The sequence below is a fragment of the Apodemus sylvaticus genome, chromosome 17 (assembly GCF_947179515.1).
Source record: "Apodemus sylvaticus chromosome 17, mApoSyl1.1, whole genome shotgun sequence".
NCBI classification, from domain to species: Eukaryota; Metazoa; Chordata; class Mammalia; order Rodentia; family Muridae; genus Apodemus; species Apodemus sylvaticus.
Genome location: NC_067488.1, coordinates 57,533,860 through 57,555,694, shown reverse-complemented (window position 1 = coordinate 57,555,694; position 21,835 = coordinate 57,533,860). Strand labels below are relative to the sequence as shown.

The window sequence follows — 21,835 nt, the reverse complement described above, 5'->3', positions numbered from 1 at the left end:
GGTATCAGAGCCACACAGGTCTGGTCACAGAGCATGTGATCAGAAAGCATGCTCTTTATGACAGTTTAAAATATACTATCTCCTCTCCATCATGGCAGCCAAGCCCATCAGAGTATGGGCTCCTGATGGCAGTAGTGGCACTGAACAGTGGGACTGACAGACAAGGCTTCTGAAGGGGAGGAATTACCTTCCAGGGAGAAGGGTGGCTTCAGGGAGAGGTGTTAGGAACAGGAAGCAACCTCTGTTCCCCTGGCAGAGATCACACTCGGGGCATGTGCTTGGGTTCCAGATTCTGAGAATCCTGACCTCAAGTTGCCAAGCCTCTCAGGACAGGTTGTAGACACTGCATGCAAGGTATGCCAGGCCTACCTGGGACAGCTAGAGCATGAAGACATCGACGTATCGGAGACCAGCACCGAGGCCTTGTCTGAGGAGGAATGGAATGACCTGACACAGCAGTACTACTTACTGGTTCAGTAAGATGCCACCCTGCTGCCTTGGCACCAGAAGGGGTCACTGCGCATGCACACTGGGATGCATGTCTGGGTGCTGGAGCACATATCTGGGTATTGAGGGCACTTGCCTTGATGTTAGAATGCTTGTCAAGTGCATGGGCATCATCTGTCTGGGTATCTGTAGGGTACTTATCTAACTTATCTGAGGTTGGGATGCCTCCTGAGTCCTGGGGTACCTTTTGATTAATATTATTGGGGTATCATGGGTGCCTATTGGCTGTTGCGGTACCCAAACCTTCTGTTGTTTGTTAAAAAGATGTCAACACCTGTGGGTGTCTTTAGGGGACGCCATCTCATTTTGCATCTCCCCAAGTTTTTTCAGTCTTGAGCTCACTTGGACCCACAGTAGCCCTGGTAAGTTTGTGCTGCCCGGGGCCTGGAAGGCGCTAAGTGATGAGTAAGGGTGGGCTGAGGTGCTTTCCCTGGCCTTGAGACTGTCGGGGTGCTGGTCTCCCCTCACCACCACAGCCCACATGCTGGTGCTGCTGCCCTGCTCTCCTCTGGCCTTCCATCCCTAATGGCGTCCATCAGCAAGAAAAGAGGGGTTGGCAACAACCCAGGGGCCCTAGAGGGACAAAACCAGGGAGGCAATATGCGTTTCAAGGGTCTGTGGTGCCCCTCATACCATCCTGGGTGTCTTCAGCCTTTGGCCCTTCTTTCCCTCCCTTTGATATCACGCATTTCCCTTTTCTCTTCTCCCTGCTCCTTTCCTCTCTCATCTCTCTCTTCCCTCTTTTCTGTTGACTTACTCCTGTGATCCTAGCACTCAGGAGGCCGAGGCAGGAAGAGCATGAGCCCCAGGCTGGACTAGGCTATGCACCGAGTCTGGAGCCAGCATGGGGAAGATAGCGAGACTCTGTTTATTTTTCAAGCCAACCCTGAAAATTACAAATTTTTTTTTTTTGGAGACAGGATCTAGCACCAGTCACTGCTCCCAAAACCTTCTTTGTGTTTTGTTACTCGTCTTTAGAATCTTCACTGTTTTCCAAACAAAACATGGCGGCGTGACGTGAGTACATAGTTTGCTGCCTCCTGTTCCTGACACTCCTGTCGTTCATTTCTGACTATCTTCCTTTTATTTCCTTTTAAAAATATTTATGTGTATGTGTGTGCCTGACTGAGTGTGTGATCAGGTGCCTTCGGTACCCACAGGTTCCCTGGACTTAAGAGTTCTGGTTACATCGCTTCTCGGCCTTTTGGCTAAGATCAAGTGTAGAGTTCTGGTTACAGTTACTGGGTCGTGAGTCATCTGATGTGGGTGCTGGGAACTAAACCTGGATCCTTCCCAAGAGCACTAAGTGCTTTTAACCTCTGAGCCCTCTCTCTAGTTCCTATGTTTGGAAAGGCACAAGTCATGCTTGTTTGCTTTAAATAGTCAGTTCCTTTCATTTTTGTACATTAGCCATTATTTTGGTTCAGAAAAAAAAATCCCTTAATATATTTTCTAGTAATGGTCTATTTATAGAAAACTTTCTCCAGTAAGATTTTTTTCTTTTTTTTAATGTCTTTCAACTTTATTTTGGCATTATGAAACACAATTATGAATTTATTTATGTATTTATGTATTTATTTATTCATTCATTCATTTATTCATTCATTCATTCATTCATTTATTTAATGTATGAGTACTCTGCTGCATATATATCTGCTTGCCTGAAGAGGGCATCAGATGGGAATTGAACTCATGACCTCTGGAAGAGCTGCCAGTGCTCTTAGCCACTGAGCCATCTCACTGAGCCAGCCTGTAAGTTGTTTTTTGTTGTTGTTGTTTTTTTTTCCAATCTCAAACAGCCTAAAACTTTTAATTTTTGAAAGATGTTTTCTCCGAGACAGAGTTCTCAGTTTGCAGACATACGCTGCTGTCCCTGTTGAGATGTTATTCTATTGTCTTCGGGCTCGTGGTGTTTTGTTTAGAAGTTTTTGGCTAGTATTTCGGCTCTCCTCTTTTTCTCCAGATGCCTTAAGATTTCGTGTTTGGTTTTTAGCACCTTGTTCATTATGTTTCTAGGAATATTTTTCTTTGTATATCCTTGTTTAAGTGTGTGGGGAATCTTATGAGTTGACGTTTTTCTCCCAGAGTTGGACTCTGGCTGATATTTCTATAAACGTTGTTTCTCATTCATTCTCTCTCTTCTCTTTCCGGGACTCCAAATGCATGTGTGCCATGCTGTGTCCTGTGCGGCTCTTACCTGGTCGTTTCCTTTGTTGCGATCACGAGAGTCCTTCTGATGCAATTGTCTGTCCCTGGCTGTGTGCTGTGTCCCACTGATCTGTCTAACACTAGGACAGTGCTTTAGCCAGTGTGTGTTCATGACTTAATCCATCAAACGAGGCACCCACTCTCTAGCTACTCTCCTCAGGAAGAGTAAATGAGTCTTACCCCTTATATGAGTCGTTCTAAAGACAGTTCATCCTGAATGACGTGGATTATATCTTCATATTTATTAGCCACTAACACAGGAAATTATTAGCTACAAGTAATAGGGGAAGAGTTGACGAAAATGCTTTGCATGGGCTTAAGAACTGTTTTTCTCAGAAAGCATTGTGAAGAGGATTCAAAAAGAAGCCGAGAACTAAAGACAGAGCCACTGTCCACAAGTCCAACTGAGGTGCAAATTTAAAAGCTGCAGAGTTAGCTACAATAAATTATGGGAAAGAAATAAACCAAATTAAATGCCGAGTTTTTAAAGTGCTTCTCTATCATACTTGAAGCCCTGAGTGCATTCTCCAGGACCTCATAAACTAAAGGTGGGGACCTGTGCCTAAAACCCTGAGCACTGTGGTTGAACAGGACTGTCAGCCTGACCCCATGTCCTTGTTGGTGACTTCAGACTTGTAGGAAAAGGCCTGACTTAGAAAGCCATCACAATCTCAGGATATAAGGGCAGGGATCAGTAGAGATGTCTGAGTAGCTTTCGTACTGGCACCTGGGAGAGACAGATCTACTACAGTTCATACAAGGACATGGGGTCAGAAGGCAACAGCAGGAATATCAGAAGTTCAAGGTCATCTTCTTGTGCCCAGCAAGTTTAAAGCTATACTGGGCTCCATGAGACCCTGACTCAAAAAAAAAAAAAAAAAAAAAAAAGAGCCTGAGACTTCACCACTAGGTGGCAGCATTGGGCTCCCTGTGGTATGGTAGACCCTGCCGGTGAGCAGGCTCTGTGATGCCTTGCTGTGACATCCCACATAGAAATGCCATAACCCATGGAGAGCCTTGGGGCCCCGTTTGATTCTTATGAAGACTTGCAGATCCCCAATATGGACGCTTGTGTGTCAGGACCCAGAAGGCTAAGAGGCTACACTTCATGGGACCTGCAGGGATCCTCCTGTCTGTTCTTGGATGAGCATAGATAGATCTACACTCTGAGCATCTGTTGGTTCCAAAGCAAGCCAGGCTCCTGCCCTATTTCAGCAATTGCTTGACTTTTACAACTTCCATCCTCTCGTTATGTGACACGGGTAACATGGGGCGGTGACAGCTGAGTCCAGTGATGGCTCACCTTCAGGGGTGACTTCCAGAACTCAGGCTTCAGTGTCCCGGAAGAGGTCATAAGGCTTCCTTCCCACTGGGACAGCAAAACACTTGTCTCTCTGGAGCACAGTAGTAAAGGCATTCATGTTATCAGGCCTTGCTGATAATACCATCCCATTACACTAGCCTGGCCCCACTCTATGGACCAGATGGTGTTGCGGGGACACTGCAGGCCGTTTGTACCTGTTTGCACCATGTAGTGATTGTGACAGAACAGTCCTATCATTATGGAGATAGCCAACATGTGACATCTGCAGAGGAAGCTCACATCCAGTAGACCAGGGGAGTGGGCCCTGCTTGGTATCTGGCCAGCGAGAGGCAAGATGGCGCCATCTCATGCCAACCTGATTCCTGCACCTGTAGGTGGAAACTGACCCCACTAGGACTCTTGCTGTCTTGAAACTCTAACCCACCTAGCAAGAAATTACCATTATTTACCTTCTCCTAAGTGTTGCCCCTCTTTTCCCCAAACCCTTGCTTCTGCCTCCAGGGCTGCAGCCAGAATTGCGGCTTAGCAGTCACAGGATAACAATGTCAAGGAGTTTGCACTGAACAGTCTCCATGGTGCTGGGTCTGCCCACATGTGGAGGGTCCTACAGAACCTGAGAGACGCCACAGGTACTGTGGTGGGTGTCTCTCTCTCCCAGGTGCCAGTAGTGTGCCCTCAAATTCCAAAAGCTGCTCAGACATCTCTACTGATCCCTGCCCTGATTTCCTGAGATTATGATTGGTTTCTAAGTCAGGCCTTTTCCTACAAGCCTGAAGTCACCAACAAGGACATGGGGTCAGGTTGACAGTCATGCTCACAGGACAGTAAGCTGCTGCTATGGACAGGTACGTCCCCACTGCAGTTTGGCTTCCTTTCCAAGGACCTTTCTGACAACAGTGTAGGCGCTATCTTTACACCGAGACCCACCCATCTCTGGCTTTTCTTTGGTATTGAATTGCTGTCCTTTTCCATATAGACGATCCCTATGTGAGGGGTGTTTGCTTGCTTCAACAGGGTCTCTATCGTGAAACCTTGGCTGTACTTGAACTTGCTGTGCTAAATCTGCAGGTCTAAAACTCACAGTGATCTTCCTGCCTCTGCCTCTGCCTCTGCTCCTCTGCCTCTGCCTCTGCCTCTGCCTCTGCCCCTCTGCCCCTCTGCCCCTCTGCCCCTCTGCCCCTCTGCCCCTCTGCCCTTAAGTGCTGGGATCAGAGGCATTCACTATCATGCTGGGATTATGGTCCTTACCTCTTGACACACAATATCCAGGTTCAGCCTCTAAGTCCATGACTCTAGGTATCCTCAATTGGTAGGCATCCTCTGCCGCCCTTAACCCTTTCTTGCCATATAGCCACCAGCCTGTCCTGGAGCAGAGGCCTCCACCAGTCGGTGGGGCTGAGTGCCGTCTCTCGGAGCCTCACGCCCTTTCCGAATCTTGCTTTTTAGTGGCAATGCTTCCATCACCGATTCGAAAAATTACTTTGCGCAGTGCCAAGCTCTGCTGAATAAGATCAGTTCTGTGAACCCTCAGACAGAGATTGATGGGATACGGAACATCTGGATCATAAAGCCTGCAGCCAAGTCCCGGGGTCGAGGTGAGTTCACTGGGCAGAGCCCTCCCCATTATGCAAGTTCCCAACTTTGACAGCCACCTGCTCCAGGGTGGAGGGAGATTCAAGGAGTGCTGCTGAGGTCAGACAAGTGCCCACGCTGTGCTAGAGGAAGAGAGGTCCTGTCACCGTGCTCTTCTGGAGCTTGCTGCTTTAGCTTAGATTTTCTCATTTGTATCTACTAGTTAACCAACCCCAAAGTGTTGGAGTTTTTTTTGTTTGTTTGTTTGTTTGTTTTTGGTTTTTGTGTTACCTTGATCGTAGCAACAAGCTTATTTTAGCTTCTAAAGAGGTGTGGAAGATCTTCATCTCAATGTACTTCCTGTCCCCTGGATCCAGGGTACAATTTACCTGTAAAAACCTAGCATGCTCAGAGGCAAATTCCAAGTACCTCATAAGATTTGCCTGTGAGTTATTCACATGTTAACACTTCTGTCTCATCTGCCCAAAGTGTAGCCAGAATTATATTGTCTTCTTTCTTAATGATATGCACGCATGCACATGTGCACATATTCATATGTGCACATATGCATGTGTATGGTGGTGTGTGTATGTGTGTGCATGTGTGATATATGTGCATGTGTATGTGAGCATATGCACATGTGTGGTTTTCCTAATTATTTTTGTTTCCAAGGTCAATGGTCTCGGTTTCCTTATGAGGGATTTTTCTCTTGTCTCTGATTTAAATGCTAAGTTTATTTATTTCCAGGAAAATAATAAAATATTTACGGCTACCAAATTTCCTCTGTATGACATTAGCTACATCCTCTTGTCTCCGTTAAAGGGTGCTCTATTCTTCTGTGATATTTAAACAGACTTTTTAGTTTGTATATCCTGTTGGTCTCTTGACTTATCCTAAAGTTTTTTTTTCAATTCACAGGTTATTTATGTGATTTAAAACTTTTTTAGATTTATTTATTTTGTGAGAATGAGTGGGTTTTTTCTCGCATGTATGTATCTATGTGTACCATGTGTGTGTCTGGTGTCTATGGAGGCCAAAAGGTGTCAGAACCCCTGGAGTTACAGGTGATTGTGAGACCCCACGTGGGTGCTTGGAATGATATTTTTAAAATTTTTTTTATTAATGTGTGGGTTTATCATATCCAGTCCTAGAGGTCTTTTATCCTGAATTCTTCTGCTTCCTAAACGGTATGTGGCCCATTCTCATCTGGTGCCCTGCAGACAGTCAAGAGCTTCCTCCATTCTCCTGTGATGCTGCTGCCTTGTTTTGTAGCTGCATTCCTTCCTGGGCTCTGGGCTCAGCCCCCTCCCCATCCTAAGAAGCCTCTGTCTCCTCTCATCGTTAGGCCATACCTTCCTCCCACTGAAGATTCCTTCCTCGGGGATACTCTCCTGTAGATTGTCAGATGTGCGGTTCTCAGTACGTGTAGGTCAAACGCCTGCGATCTTGCCTAGTGCTGGTGACCCTTGGTGACTTCCCAGGTGACTCCAGCTGCTCATTTCAAATTTAGGCAAGGTCTCAACTTGCCATAACCAAATAACACGGAAGCCATGTGCTTTGTGATAACTTGCCTTGTGCCTGGTGGACCCTGCGACTGGAAGCCTTTCTCTGCTTTTATCATCAGAATTGATGACCATAGGTGCTGTGGAATGATCCCCCCCAAACCTCAGCAGAAACATGTTCCTGGCAGATTGCAAGCGTGCTCTATCTTGTGGCCTCGATCTTGTCCTACATTGTCATAGCTGGGGCAAGTAAGCAGCAGGCTCTGTCTCTGACATTAAACCCTACACGGCTCACGATGAAACATTTAGCTCCTTCCCTGCCTGCCTCAGGAGGAGGAGAGAGTCAGGAGAGTCAGGCAGACCCCACTTCAGGGCCAAAGTTGGAAAAGTATAGAGTCTACCTATGGGTAAGGAAAACCAATGGGGAGGAATTAAAGACCCCTACCTGTGCCAAGGTTATCCCATTTGGCTGGTTGCTCCTGTAGTGTTAACCCTTACTGTCTCCAGTGATCCTGCTCAGAGAACATACCAGACCCAACACAGAGTTGATTCTCTGGTCTGTCTTTCCCTAATCTTTGTGTACTCTCTGGAGTGTATGTGTTGGCCCCATAGCAGGAGAGCAGAACAAGTGGCCTGGAGTGTAGGGTTGGCTCCACAGTGGGAGAGCTGAACAGGTAGTCAGCACCAACTGTAAACTTGGTCCCCTGGGTGTACATCTGCCCCGCCCCACCAGTCCTGCAGACTCTTGGTGCTGGACCGATGTCAGGGTGGGGTGTCGGGGCCGGTTTTGTGCTGCAGTGGGCCAAGGTACCACTTCTTGTTCTTGGAGATATTGTGTGCATGGACCGTGTGGAGAACATCCTGGATCTGGTAGCCACGGACAACCAGAGCACAAAGGACAACAAGTGGGTGGTCCAGAAGTACATCGAGACCCACCGATGCTCATCTATGACACCAAGTTTTGACATCAGACAGTGGTTCCTCGTCACAGACTGGAATCCCCTAACCATCTGGTTCTACAAAAGAGAGCTACCTCCGCTTCTCCACACAGCGCTTCTCCCTGGACAAGCTGGACAGGTCAGCAGTGGGGCACTCCATATTCCCTCTAAGCACCTAGCAGGAGGCCCTTTGGGATGTGTAGATCAGGCACCCTGGGTCTTTGCTGCTCTGAATCCTCTAGGCGACCCATCACAGACAAAGCATCAGGGTATCAGGGCTACCAGGCTCAAAACACTCAGAGGGTTCCGGGGATTAACAAACACATTCCAGTGAGGGCAGGCTATTGAGAGCCCATCTGAATCCTCAGGGATGATGACCCAGGGCTTCCTCTCCGTGGTGATCCTCTTAGTGTACCAGGACATAGCAGAGGCCCACTGATGCAGAACCAACCACAAGGGAAAAGAAATCTCCCAGTGCCTCAGTTTCTCCACATGCACATGTCTGTAGGAGCCTATGAGTTTCCAGGGGAAACCTAAAGTTTCCAGTGAGTTAGCTTTATACTCCGGCCTAGCTCTGTGCAACTTAAACAAGTAGTGCCTTTAAACTGTAAGACACTGTTTAGAACTAAGGGGATTTTCATTCCAGCTGCAGTACTGGGGAGGCATGCCACACTGGGAACCTCTATCCAGTTCCAGACTGAGGCCCTCTTAGAGATCGTCACTTGGGCAGGCAGGACTGGGAACCTGGATGCCCTAGGGTAGGCAGCCAATTGGAATCCTGGGAGGCTGAGGTGTTGCTCAATTGATACTTTGCTGGGTAAACGCTAACCTCGGCACACCTGGAGTGACACCTATGAGGTCACAACCCGGAAGGGGGCTGGGCAGAGCTGCAGGCAAGCACCGCTGTCTGTGTGTTGCCTCCAGACAAGGAGTCTATAAAGTGAGCTCTAGAAACTCACTGTGCAAATGGAGTCCAGGAAGAGCATGCAGCCGCTTCGCATGGGCTCAGCTGAGCTGTTAGGCCGTGAACACTGTGCCTGGGCAACATTATACACGCTCTTTTGCTTTGGCTGATGGGAGATTCCCAGCTGAAAATGGGTGTAACCCAGCTGTACAAACAGAAGTTGAAGTAGTTTGAAAACTATCATATAGGTGGCTGTATCTTTTGAATATTCACGTTTTAAAAAAGTAATCATTTATTATAAATAAATGCACTGTCACTGTCTTCAGACACCCCAGAAGAGGACATCAGATCTCATTACAGATGGTTGTGAGCCACCATGGGGTTGCTGGGATTTGAACTCAGGACCTCTGGAAGAGCAGTCATGCTCTTAAGCACTGAGCCATCTCTCCAGCCCCAGTGTTCACCTTTTTTACATAGGTCTGTGGAGTGGGCCTCAGTCTGGAACTGAATGGAGGTTCCCAGTGTGGCATGCCTCCCCAGTACTGCAGCTGGAATGAAAATCCCCTTAGTTCTAAACAGTGTCTTACAGTTTAAAGGCACTAGTTTTAAGTTGCACAGAGCTAGGCGGGAGTATAAAGATAAATCACTGGAAACTTTAGGTAGGTGGCTCACAGGCTCCCACAGACATGTGCATGTGGAGAAACTGAGGCACGGGAAGATTTCTTTTTTCCTCGTGGTTGGTTCTGCATCAGTGGACCTCTGCTATGTCCTGGTACAATCTGTGCTGTTCCCCAGGCTGGTTGGGGATTGGGGGCGGGGTGTCCATGTTTCTTCAGGGTGACAGAGCAGTCCCAGGCCTCCTGAAGCCACCCTGCACCAGGCATTGTGACTTCAGGGCAAGCTGGGGAGACTGCACTGGCTCCTTGCGATGGTTGTTGGCATACACCAATCTCACAAGGACATTGCCCGCAGCGCCATCCACCTGTGTAACAACTCCATCCAGAGACGTCTCAAAAACGACAAAGAGCGCAGTCCACTGCTACCCTGCCATAACATGTGGACCAGCACCCGCTTCCAGGAGTACCTGCAGAAGAGGGGCCGTGGAGGAACGTGGGGTAGCATCATCTACCCATCTATGAAAAGAGCTGTCACCAATGCCATGAGGGTGGCCCAGGACCACGTAGAAGCCCGTAAGAATAGCTTCGAGCTCTATGGAGCCGACTTCATCCTGGGGCGAGACTTCAAGCCCTGGCTCATTGAGATCAACTCCAGCCCCACCATGCACCCCTCCACTCCTGTCACAGCTCAGCTTTGCGCCCAGGTGCAGGAGGACACCATCAAGGTGGTGGTGGACCGCAAACTGGACCGAAACTGTGACATCGGCAACTTTGAGCTTCTGTGGAGGCAGGTGAGGACAGCAGCTACCCTGCTTAGCCTGCTAAGCGTCTGTCCACACGGTGGGTGGGCTTGGGCTTTTGGGTGGCAGACACCTCATTGTCAGTCGCACAAATCCTGTTTCTTGGGTCTGGACAAAGTGGTCCTGGCTTCGTGCAGGACTGTCAGGAGCCTGGGTCTGCTGATCTGCCCCAAGATTATCCTTCTGTGTGCACCTAGCAAAAGGTTTACTCTAGACACAGAACCTGGACAGCCCTGTCACTCGGGCCCTGTGGCCTTCATACTCCAGTCTGTCTACCTGTTATTTCTCCATGTTCCAGCTTTTAAGGGTAATGGGAGAGCCCCTTGCCTGAATAGTTGGGGTTGTCCCACAACCCCTGGGCCCTTCTAGACTTTTCTCTTCAGGGCCCCTTATCCTTTCTCTGAAATTTCTCTAGTGCCCTCCCTGACAGTCTAGGGATCAAGACTGAGGCTTTTGCCTCTGGGCTTCTGTCTGCCCCATGGACCTGTAGAAAGACAAGCTGGGTGCTCTTCCTGAAAGAAGGGCCCACAGACAAAGTTTCTGAGGTATGGCAGGTGGCTTGGCATGGGACCAGCCACGTGACTCTCCAGCCGCAGGTTCTGGTTTCTGAGTCAGGGAGGAATCCTGACAGGGCTACCTCTTCTCACAGCCTGCTGTGGAGCTGCCACCGTTCAATGGGTCTGACCTCTGTGTGGAAGGTATCAGTGTGAAGAAAGCTAAGAAGCAAATGCCGCCCATTGCCAACCTCGGCTTTTCAGAATCACTCGTAGAAGCTCCACCCAAAGTGCGGAGCGCCCGGGCCCTGCCGGACACAGTGATCGGGCCCTCCAGAACGAGCATGCGACAGGACTGGAAACGGGAAGAAGCAAAGGTACTTTCAACCACCTGGTCGGTGCCAGTAATGGCTGCCGAGGTCAGAGGTCCCGCAAAGCCCTCCTATGCATTCGAGGTCAATAACTACCAACATGTAGACAGTAGGTCTTCCAAGAACACTTTTACCAGAGTCCAATCCAGTAAACACCCAGAGGTAAACTTAGTAAGTGCACAGCACCCCACCCTGTTGCTGCAGAATGTGAAAACCACCACGCCGAGGCCCCAGTCTCCACCACCCACAGCACCAAGGAGCCACAGGGAGTCTTCGCCTTTTCGTCCCATTGTATTTGAGGAACTCTGGCTCCACTCCAATTCTCAAAAAAGACCTTCAAGCTGCATTCTCCAAAACAGGGCACAGGGTTGGATCAGGGGTATCCCCTAAGAGGATCTCACAAGCAAAGAGGTGCGGGGGCACACTGTCACTGACCTGGCCAGACACTAGGGTCTGCGGTGTAATGTTGGCCAAGGTGAAGAGCAGACTTTGGGTCCTGTTGCTATAGTCCCAGTGGGGTTTCCTCAGTACTACTTGTTTCCTCTAAGATAGAGCAGGGATCCAGGGTCGGGTTATAGTGCTCAAGCAGCATCAAGTGTCATGGCATTGCAAGGTGGAAGGATTGCTGAACTCTTGCACACACTTGTCTGAAGATTCAGATGGCACCGATATATCCGTGATACAGGGTGAAATTCCTGAGCTGTGTTTACGCCCATGACTTCACATGGCACCCGATAACTGGCATTGGTTCAGAGAGCGTCGGCTGAGGCTCCAACCTTTCTCTGTTAAAGGATGCGTGTGTCCCCATGCTGTATCCTTCTACCTAGCGAGTCTCTCTCTCTTACTGCCTCCCACTACCTGGTCCTGTCTATAGCTCTCTTGCTCGCTTCTTGTCTCTGGATGGGAAGATCTGGAGCACGGTCTCCCACCGCCACCGTTGCAACTGTACCTTACTGGCAAGGATGGCATGTGATGTGTGTCAGGTGGACACAGGTGTGTGTTGCCTGACGAGGTCGGGGGAGCATCTGGGTCAGCCTCCATACCTATGCCTAAGCCATCGTGCGTGGATAACTCTGCCAATGTGTGTCTAGGAATCCTGGGGCTGCACACCTACAGAGTTCTTCCCATGGGGAAATGTTAGCAGAAACAACAGCTCTAGTTAACAAGTTGTAGGAGTGAGTGTCTGTAACAAAGTAACAATAGTAGCTAAAAAGGGAAGTTTAATTCTGATAGCCACGACCCCTAGAGACAGTCTTTCCTCCTACAGTTCTTGGTGTCCACAGTGATCTCTGGTGACTGGTGACTCCTGGGTCCATCTTCACACAGGCATCTGCCTTCCATGGGTCTGTTTAGAGTATCCTCCCATAAGATAGCAATCCTTGTGTTAGATTCCCACCCGCATTTTAGTATGACCTCGTTCAGGGATAACCTCAGCAAACACTGTATTTCTGAAAAGGAAGGTTTCCAGGTGGACATAAATTTGGAAGGATGCTTCCCCATATTTCACTCCTCTTGTAGGTATAGACTGTACTGACCCACACTCTGGCCAGCACCCCACCATCAACTGTTGCCCCCGACGCTGCTGTTCTCGCCTCTTGTGAAGTATTAGTAAGCTGCTTGCATATTTCCACTCCATAGTGAAATGAAAAGTATCTATTGTCACATATTTAGCAACCACTTTGGTTTCTTCTAGAATGTTCTGGTTTGCATCTTTGGTCAACTGTCCAAAGGACCTTAGGTCCCACTTTTCTCTTAACTGTCATAGTTTCTGTTAAAGACTCCCTCCACCACCACCCCACCTTTTGCTTTTTTGTTGCAAAAAATGTTTCCTACCTTATAAATGGTCTTTTCACTTCTTCCTGGTGTTTTTACTTTTTATGTAAAACCATCTTAACTTTAATACAATCAATTTAAGAAACATCTCTAAATTTGGTGATTTTTGTTGTTGTTGTTTGTTGATGAAGGACTCAATAGCATAACAATAGCCCCGGTGTCTGCTCGCAACTGCAGTGCCTAGAATTGGATCACCTTTAGCGTGAGGCAGGGTTAGAGTCCCAACAGACCCCTCTGGGAAATCCTCCCTACTCAGGTGCTCACCTCTACCACATGGTCTGTGCTCACACACATAGGCCTATCCCTGCGTGTGCCAGCCTGACTCACCCACCTTAGGTCAATGCCAATGTCTTCATGCTGTATACAGCCTTATTGCTTTATGCAGTTCTCTCTATCTTGCTTCCTTGGAAATGGCTGAGCTGTCCTGGAGTGTACTTTCGCATACAGTACAGATTCAGGTAATCAATATCAAGCAAACACCCATGGGAAATGCTCTTAGAATTTTTGGAGGGCATTAATTTGAACTTGTATATCAGTATATACAAATATATATTTGTATACAGGGTAGAGCTGGCTACTTTACCGCACTGAGCCTTACAATTCATGAATACAGTGTGTCTGTCCATTTGCTTATCCTTGAGTGCCTCTGTTTAAATGTGTATACTTTAAAAATATTAAAAGATGGGCATTTGATATTTTTTATGCATATGAGTGTTTTGCCCCTGTGTATATATGTGCGTGGGGCCTGTGAAGGTCAGTAAAGGTTGTTGTAACCCCTGGAACTGGAGTTATAGATGGTTGTGAACCCATCATGTGTGTGCTGGAGACCGAACCTGGGTCCTCTGCAAGAACAAGTGTTCTTAACTGCTGAGCCATCTCTCCAACCCTTAAACACATAAAATTTTTAAATGATATTTATTTGGAGTGTGTGCGTGCGTGCATGCGTGCGTGAGTGCGTGCGTGCGTGTGCGTGTGTGTGTGTGTGTGTGTGTGTGTGTGTGTGTGTGTGCAGATTAAGGTCAGAAGACAACTTATGAGAGTATGTTCTCTTTTTCCATCATGTGGGTCCTGGGAATTGGATTCATGTTACCAGGCTTAGTGGCAAATGCCTTTACCCACTAAAACACCTCTCTAGACCCTAAACTCTAATTTTCTTTGCTCCTTTTCAGCAAATTTCTTTTTCTGCATATTTTCTTTGTAAATGGTATCTTTTGATGGAATTGTATTGTATCTGCAAATTATGCCCATTTTATAGAAATACCATTGACTTTTAAAATCATTATATGAATAAATGTTGTCAGTTCTTTTAATTTATTTAAAGATTCGTGGGATTTTTTTATCATGAGCACTCTATGTCAGAAAGAGACCAACACAGTTGTCAGAATTTCTTGAACAACAAGCAATAAGTTCAGAGTATAGCTGTTTCAGACACGTACTGCAATGCACCAGATACTTCTGATCTCCTTGATAACCCTGGTCAAGGCAGACACTTGGTCTTTTCTTCCAATCTGAATTGTTACTATTGACTCTGATCACACATTACACTGCACACAGTAAATTCAATGTAAAAAAAATGTGTGTGTGTGTGTGTGTGTGTGTGTGCACATGTATGTCACAGAGTGGCTGGAAAGGGTTCAGAGGCATGGTCAGTTTGGGTTTTCAGAAGCCTGAAAGCTGGGGTGGGTCAGAGATACAAGGAGAAGCTATTGTTCTTAAGACAAGGAACCAAACAAACTTGGGAAGAAGCTAGGTAAGGGTAAGCATTGAGCTATGTGACTGAGAACAGCTGTAGAGGTGAAAGGGCAAAACTAGATTCAAACAGGAAGACCGGAAGACAAGCAGACAGACAGCCTGAGTAGGTCAAGTCAACGGTGAGCAAAGAACTAGACTGAGACCCCGAGGCAGACTTTTATCAGTCTGTACTGCGTGGGGGACACCGGACAGAGGCTGTGCCAGTCCCATGTGCCCACTTGGCCTGAAAGTTGTCCTCCATCCTCAGAATGAAATCAGAAGCCACTAGTGTGGCTTACTGGAGTCTCTCACAGTAAGACACAGCCTGAAATATCAGTTTATGCAATAGGGAGTAACTTAATGGAACAGGGCACAGTTTAATCAAAATTATTAGATCTGCTGATAATTTTCTTTCCTTGAAATTATTATAATTTATTTCTTCTTAATTATTTTACTGCACTGTCCAGGACCTTATTTTGTCTATTCATTGTTCTCAGGTATATATAAACCAATTAATCTTAAATCTTATTCTTGCACCCTTCCCTGTATTTAGGCTCTTATTAAATTGATTGAGATTGATTGATTGATTGATTTTGGTTATTTCAAGACAGGATTTCTCTTTATAGCCTTGGCTGTCCTGGAACTCACTCTGTAGACCAGGCTGGGCTTGAACTCATAAAGATCTGCCTGCCTCTACCTCCCAAGTGCTGGGATTAAAGGCGTGTGCCACCACTGAAAGGCTGAGCTCTTTTGTAAACTCGGGGCTTGGGGCAGAACTTCACACATGCTAGCTTTGCTTCTCTGTGGCTGTGATAAAAACACATATACAACTTACAGAAGGAAAGAGTTTATTTGGCTTACAGGTTCTAACCCATCATCAAGGGAAATAGGAATTCAAGGCAGGAGCCTGAAGACAGGAACTGAAGCAGAGGCCAAGGAGAATCCTGCTGACTGGCCTGCCCTCACTGGCTTGTCCAGCTGTTTTTCTTATACAGCCCAGACCCATCTGTCCAGAGATAGTACTGCACATAATGGGCTGGGGCCCTCCTACATGAATTAGCAATTAGCGAAATGCACACACACACACACACACACACACACACACAGAGGCCAGTCTCAATTTAGGTTCCCACTTGCCAGGTCTATTTTAGGGTGATAACTAAAGCTACTTGTGAACCTAAGGCAAGCACTCTACCACTGAGCTACACCCTTAGTCCTGGAGTTATTTTTATAATGTAATAAGAAGCTGCAAATGGTGAACCCTACCTCCTCCTACCCTCCTGTTCTTCCCCCTCTACTCCCCATGCTTGAATGTATGTGTGTGTGTGTGTGTGTGTGTGTGTGTGCATCTGAGGACTGGAGGATTGAATGGACAGTCTTTTAAAGTTTGTATTACATTTTTATTTGGGTGAAGGGGCATGTGTACCATGACGTGAGAGTGTGGAAGTCAGAGAGCAGCCTTCGGGAACCTTCTCTCCACCATGTGTATCCTGGGAACCCAAGACAGGTCATAAGTCTTTGCAGCACGTTTTTGTGCATACCAGCAATGCTAGCTTGTGGAAGTAGCCCAACAAAACAAATCAAAACAAGCCAACGAAAACAAAACAACTGTTTTTTATAGTGCTTAAAGCAACATACACTTCTCACCACCAATGCATAGAAAGGTGGTGTCGAACACATTTGACCCCAGCAACAGAGGCAGGAGGATCGCTGTGACTTCAAGGTCAACTTGTTTTACATAGCAAGTTCCAGGACAGCTAAGTGACATAGTGAGACCCTGTCTCAAAAAAAAAAAAATGTATAGGGAAGCTTATGGAATCACTGAATTATCAACAATCTACTGATTATCATGTAGATCCAAGAAAGTGTTCAGTTGTGATTAAATTTTGCTGACTAATGGTACTACACATTTCTTCCTCTTCTGCAAAATGTCACTTCAGAGATGCTCTGTGTGTGTTTCTATGTGGTTTGTACTTATAGAATTCACTGTGAATTTTTTCTCCCAGTTTTTCCTCCTGACTCCTCTGCCTCTACCTCCTGAGTGTTAGGATTACTACCTGTGCCACCATGCCCAATTTGGTACAGTGCTTAGAGAGAAAACAGAGGGCCTTTGGAATGCTAGACAAACAAGCTACCAACGGAGCTATCCAAAGGCCTCTGAACAATGTCTCATGGTAAACAAAGGCTGTTAATATTTTTGGTTTTGTGTTTTTTTTCGAGACAGGGTTTCTCTATGTAGCCATGGCTGTCCTGGAAATCACTCTGTAGACCAGGCTGGTCTCAAACTCAGAGATTTGCCTGCCTCTGCCTCCCAGAGTGCTGGGATTAAAGTCATGTTCCACCATCACCCTACAGGTTGTTCAATTTTATATGACACATCATCAAGCTTTCCTCCTGATGCTATTATTATTTTTTTCAATATTTTTTGTCCCAGAATTTGAAATAGTATTCTCTGATAGCAATTCTAAGAGTCCTCTGAGGAAGGGGGGTCTACGGAAATTGGCTCAGTGATTAAGAGCACGTGCAACCCTTGCATAGGATTCAAGTTCAGTTCCTAGTAGCAATATCATTGGGTGGCTCATAGCTCCAACTGTAGCTGTAACTCTAGCTCCAAGGGATCTGACACCCTCTCCTGGCCTTCACAAGCATCTGTACTCACACAGAGACACACAGACACACGGATCATTAGACAGACAGACAGATGTGAAATATACCATTTTCTAAAACGAGTACATCCTGATCCACCTGGAGGTGATTTTTTTATACAGTGTGAAGTAAGGATCATTTCTTACGTTAGTGTCTCCCGCTGGGGTGATGATCCACCTTCAGTCTGGTCCACCTTGTAGACACCTGCCTTAGAGCTATGCCATCTTAACTGACACAGCGTTATGTCTGGTAGGGAGAGGTCTTGGTCTTCCTTGCTCTCTTCTTTATAACTGCCATATGGGCTTACAAAGTTTCACAGGAAGCCATATTAAGATGCCAATTGAGATTGTGCCAAATCGATAGATCAGTTCATAGATTTCTGAAATGTCTGTTCTGTCCATGAGCTTTATATACTTCTCCACTTGAATTTTTTTGGTTCTAAATTTATTTTTAAGACAGGTTCTCTCTATGTAACCCTGGCTGCCCTGGATCTGACTATGTAGACCAGGCTGGCCCTGAACTCACAGAGATCCACATGACCTTACCTCCAGAGTGCTGGGATTAAAGGAGTGCACCGTCACTCCTGGCCCCAGACTGTATTTTTTTAAAACAGCTTTTGCATCCACACAGTTACCATAAACCTCTTCTCCTATTAAATGGATGAATGACATCATTTAATGTTTGTGTATGTTAAAGCAATTACCAATAGCTTAGGAACAAACCAAGTTTGGTTTGATGTTGGATAGATATGTGGCTGGATCTGCCTTATTGGTTGCAGCTGTGTGTTTCTTCTTAATTACAACTTGTTTGTTTGTCTCCCTGGTAGCCATTTCTAGTCCAGGTGTTTGCAACTAGAACTGCTGTGCACTCTTCTCTAGCAATAGGCATAGAATCGATGGTACCGCTGGATCACCAGGTACTGCTCTTCGTGGTGTTACGTGTCCCGTTTGGTCGCATGCGCCTCACAAGAGAGGTTCAATCTCTGTTTTAGCTGCTCTATTCCAAGTGCTGGCAGAGTCTCCTTGCGGCTTCAATTGGCATTTCTCTGATGCTAGTGAAGTTGAATATTCTGTAGCTCATTTGAACATATATTGGTAAAGTGCTCCTTTTGTTTAAATTTTGAAAATTTATTAATTTTATTTTCATGAGTATGGGTATTTTGCCTGCATGAATATCTCCACAGTCCCTGCAGAGGCAGGAAGGGGGATTAGAATTACGACTTGTGAACCACCCTGTGGCTTCTGGGAACTGAATTTAGGCTCTCTGGAAGAGTAGCCAGTGCTCTTAAGCTTGGAGCCATCTCTCCAGCCCAACCCCACCTTTTTGGTTTTGTGTTTTGTTTTGTTTTGTTTTGAGAGAGGGTCTTACTTTATAGCTCTGGCTAACCTGGAAGTTGCTAAGTAGACCATCTAGCCTCTGCTTCCCTGAGATCCGCTTGCCTCTGTCTCCCAAGTGCTTGGATCAAAGCTGTAGACCACTGTACCTGGCTATAAAGTGCTATTTTTGTATGGCCCTGACCTCTTCTTGTTGATTCGTAAGAGTTCTTTACATGTTCTGGACACAAGTTGTTTGGTAGGTGCATCTCCTATGATTTGCCTTTTGCTGTTTTAAGGTTCTGGGTCCCCCTCCCTTTTCTGTGTAGTGTGTGTGTGTGTGTGTGTATGTGTGTGTGTGTGTGTGTGTGCTCTATGTGTATAAGGATGCACATGTGGGTGTGTATAAATTTATATGGATATCCATAGGCCGATGTCTTCCTCTATCACCGTCTTATTTTTTGATACTGAGTATCTCATCGAAGACAGCATTCACTGATTAACTAGATGGCCCGGCCAAGGAGCTCCAGAGAGCTGTCTCACCCTCCCTACCCGACTCCAAACCCCACTTTAAGGTTGTTGTCCCAGGCCGCCATGTCTGGCTTTTTCCCAGTTTGGGGACTGAGGGGTGAAGATGTTGTTCTTGGGATCTGAACTCAGGTCCTCACCAGACACTTTACCAGTGCTCACCAGACACTTACCCAATGGAGCCATCTCCCTGCCCTAATGTTTCAATACATAGGAATTATTCCTTTCGATACATTTCCATATCTGCTTCTCTTATAATTAGCAGTTTTTCACTTTGGGCATTGTTCCTATAATTCAAAGTTGTGAAAGCCTTCCGTTTCTTCTAAAAAATTATATTGTTTCTTTTCACGCTTAGCTCTTCCAGTGTCTGAGTGTAGAATGTCTTATGTGGGAGTAAACATCCATTAAGTTTTCTCTAGAGATAATTGACTAAGGCAGGGACATGGCTGCGATGTGTGCTGCGAATATGTCAGTGCTCTGTGCTACAATATAGTTGGTAGCTGTGTGTGTTGGGTTACATCTCCGTAACGGAAGTCTGCCTTCCTATCTATTTTATTAGCCAGGTTTCTTTGGTGACAATGCTCCACAAACACCCACACCAAGACAGTGGCTTCCAAACCATCGTTTCTCACAGGCCAGCTGGACCTCCTCTAGTCCTCGAGGGGGAAGACCCATCTGGGTTTCAGGTGCAGACTACTCTTGTCTTACTCTCCCTCCTGGAACCCACCGCTGGCCGTTACCACCTCCGCCATTGTTCCATGCTGGCACCGCCTCTGCAGGAAAAGGAGCAGAACCCATCCCCTCCACGTCTCTGAGGCTCAGGAGGTCACTACAGTCACAACTACAAAATCAGCCTCCTCTTCAGTCATCCACTGGCAGCTTCTGTGTGAGGGACTGAGTGTGAGCGGGACAAAGGCCACTGGAACTGGGTGTTTGGGGCACGAGCCCAGGCTTCCCACTCCAGGACGATGCCAATCAGCCAGAGCGCCCGGGTGCTGTGGGTAGTTCGTATCCACGTTTCAAGCTCACCTGGAGAAGGTGGGTGAGGTGGCATGAACCCCTGAGGAAACCATCCCAGTACCAAACAAGGCTGGGAACCGGATGGGTGGCTGGGAGCCTTGAGTGCCCTTGAAGACATCAACTACAGACCAGTAGACAAGCAAACTGTACTAAGGATGTTTTTTATGTTTTTAAAGGATTGGAAACAAAACAAAACAAAATGTGTAATGGAAGTCCACGTACGGCCCCCTGCAAAGCCTAAAATAGCTGTCTTGGTGTGGATGCTTGCTATGGTGGGCAAAACTGGATGCCACTCAGGTCAGTTTCAGCACAGAGGTCCAGATGGAAGCTACAGTTCCACAGCCAGGGTGTCTCCTGACCAAACTGCACCCACAGTGGAGCATCTATCAGTCACTCTGAGAGATGCCTGACCTCCGGGTTCTCAGCGTATCACAGAGACTGAGGTAACATCTGGGCATAGTAGCCTCCCTCTGTGCAAGGAGTTCAGCAGGAGGCTTACATCTACGCGGCCTCTGTGTCTTTTTAAACAGAGTTCTCTACTGAGTTCCAGGCTGTGCTGGGAGGTGACAATCCTGTCTGGGCCAGTGGTAGGCTGATAGGGTGGTGACCCCTGGGTTGGCAGACCCCCTGAAAAGTTTGGTTAGTGCCAATTGGACCCAACAGAAAGTCTGTTTCACCATGAGCTTCTGCCTGAGTTACGCAGATGACGTGATCAATCAGCCATAGCCCCTCCACACAGCAGTCTTCTTTGGGTTGGTAAAGATGTAATAAGGGTCTTTGTGAGCATGTGCAGCCCACCAGAGGTACTGGAACCACAGCATGGTCACTGCCAATGGCCAGATCTGAGGTGGGGAAACGCAACTGACCTGTCAGGTCCAAATGGAGCCAACCCATCCAGAATGAGGCCGGACGAAGGCACTTTGAGCCTGTGCTCTGGGACAGACAGGGAGTGGGCGTAGTTTCTCAAATGGGTAACTACCCAAATAGCTCTAGAGTGCCAGCCCTACGTGTTCTGGACTGTGCGCTCCTGTTGGCAGTTCCTCCTACTGGCCATCATCAGAACTGACCCCAAAGTGAAGAAATTGTAGCAACCTGGTTGTAGATGAGGCTGGAAATCCAGCCTCCAACAAGGGTGGCTTATTGGGGCGGGGGGGGGGGGGCTGCCTTAGTAAATAAAAGGAATGACTGGGGGACTTGGCCTCATGCCTTGGAGTCTAACCAGTGTAAGATTTCTCCTACTGAGCCAAATGACAGGGAAACAAATTGAGGGACAGTCTTCGGGTCCCGGAGTCCCCTCTCTGAAAGTAGAAACTCTCAGCTCTGGGCACAGGAGTCCCTGTCCCGCCCACACTGAGTCACCTGGCTCTGGTTTGCAGTTCTGAGTTCTGGGGCTCTCATGTCACAGTGGGGCTATGGCAGGGCGTGTACCTAGGAAATTCTGAATCCTTTACTCCCAGCTCCCACTCCTATCTATTCGGTTTTCATCCATGGGAGGCTCCCAAACCAATCAGCAAGTCTTTGCTCCTG

General features: G+C 47.1%; 1 protein-coding gene across 1 annotated transcript in view; it reads left to right on the top strand.

Moving 5' to 3' along the window:
• Ttll8 (tubulin tyrosine ligase like 8) overlaps positions 1–11,627 on the top strand; it is a 40,078-nt gene extending 28,451 nt beyond the window's left edge. The window contains 6 exon segments of the mRNA XM_052161168.1: positions 290–476; positions 5,486–5,634; positions 7,943–8,133; positions 8,135–8,190; positions 9,928–10,363; positions 11,022–11,627. Of these exon segments, the coding sequence (XP_052017128.1) occupies positions 290–476; positions 5,486–5,634; positions 7,943–8,133; positions 8,135–8,190; positions 9,928–10,363; positions 11,022–11,627 (1,625 nt within the window).
• The last annotated feature ends 10,208 nt before the right edge of the window (positions 11,628–21,835 follow it).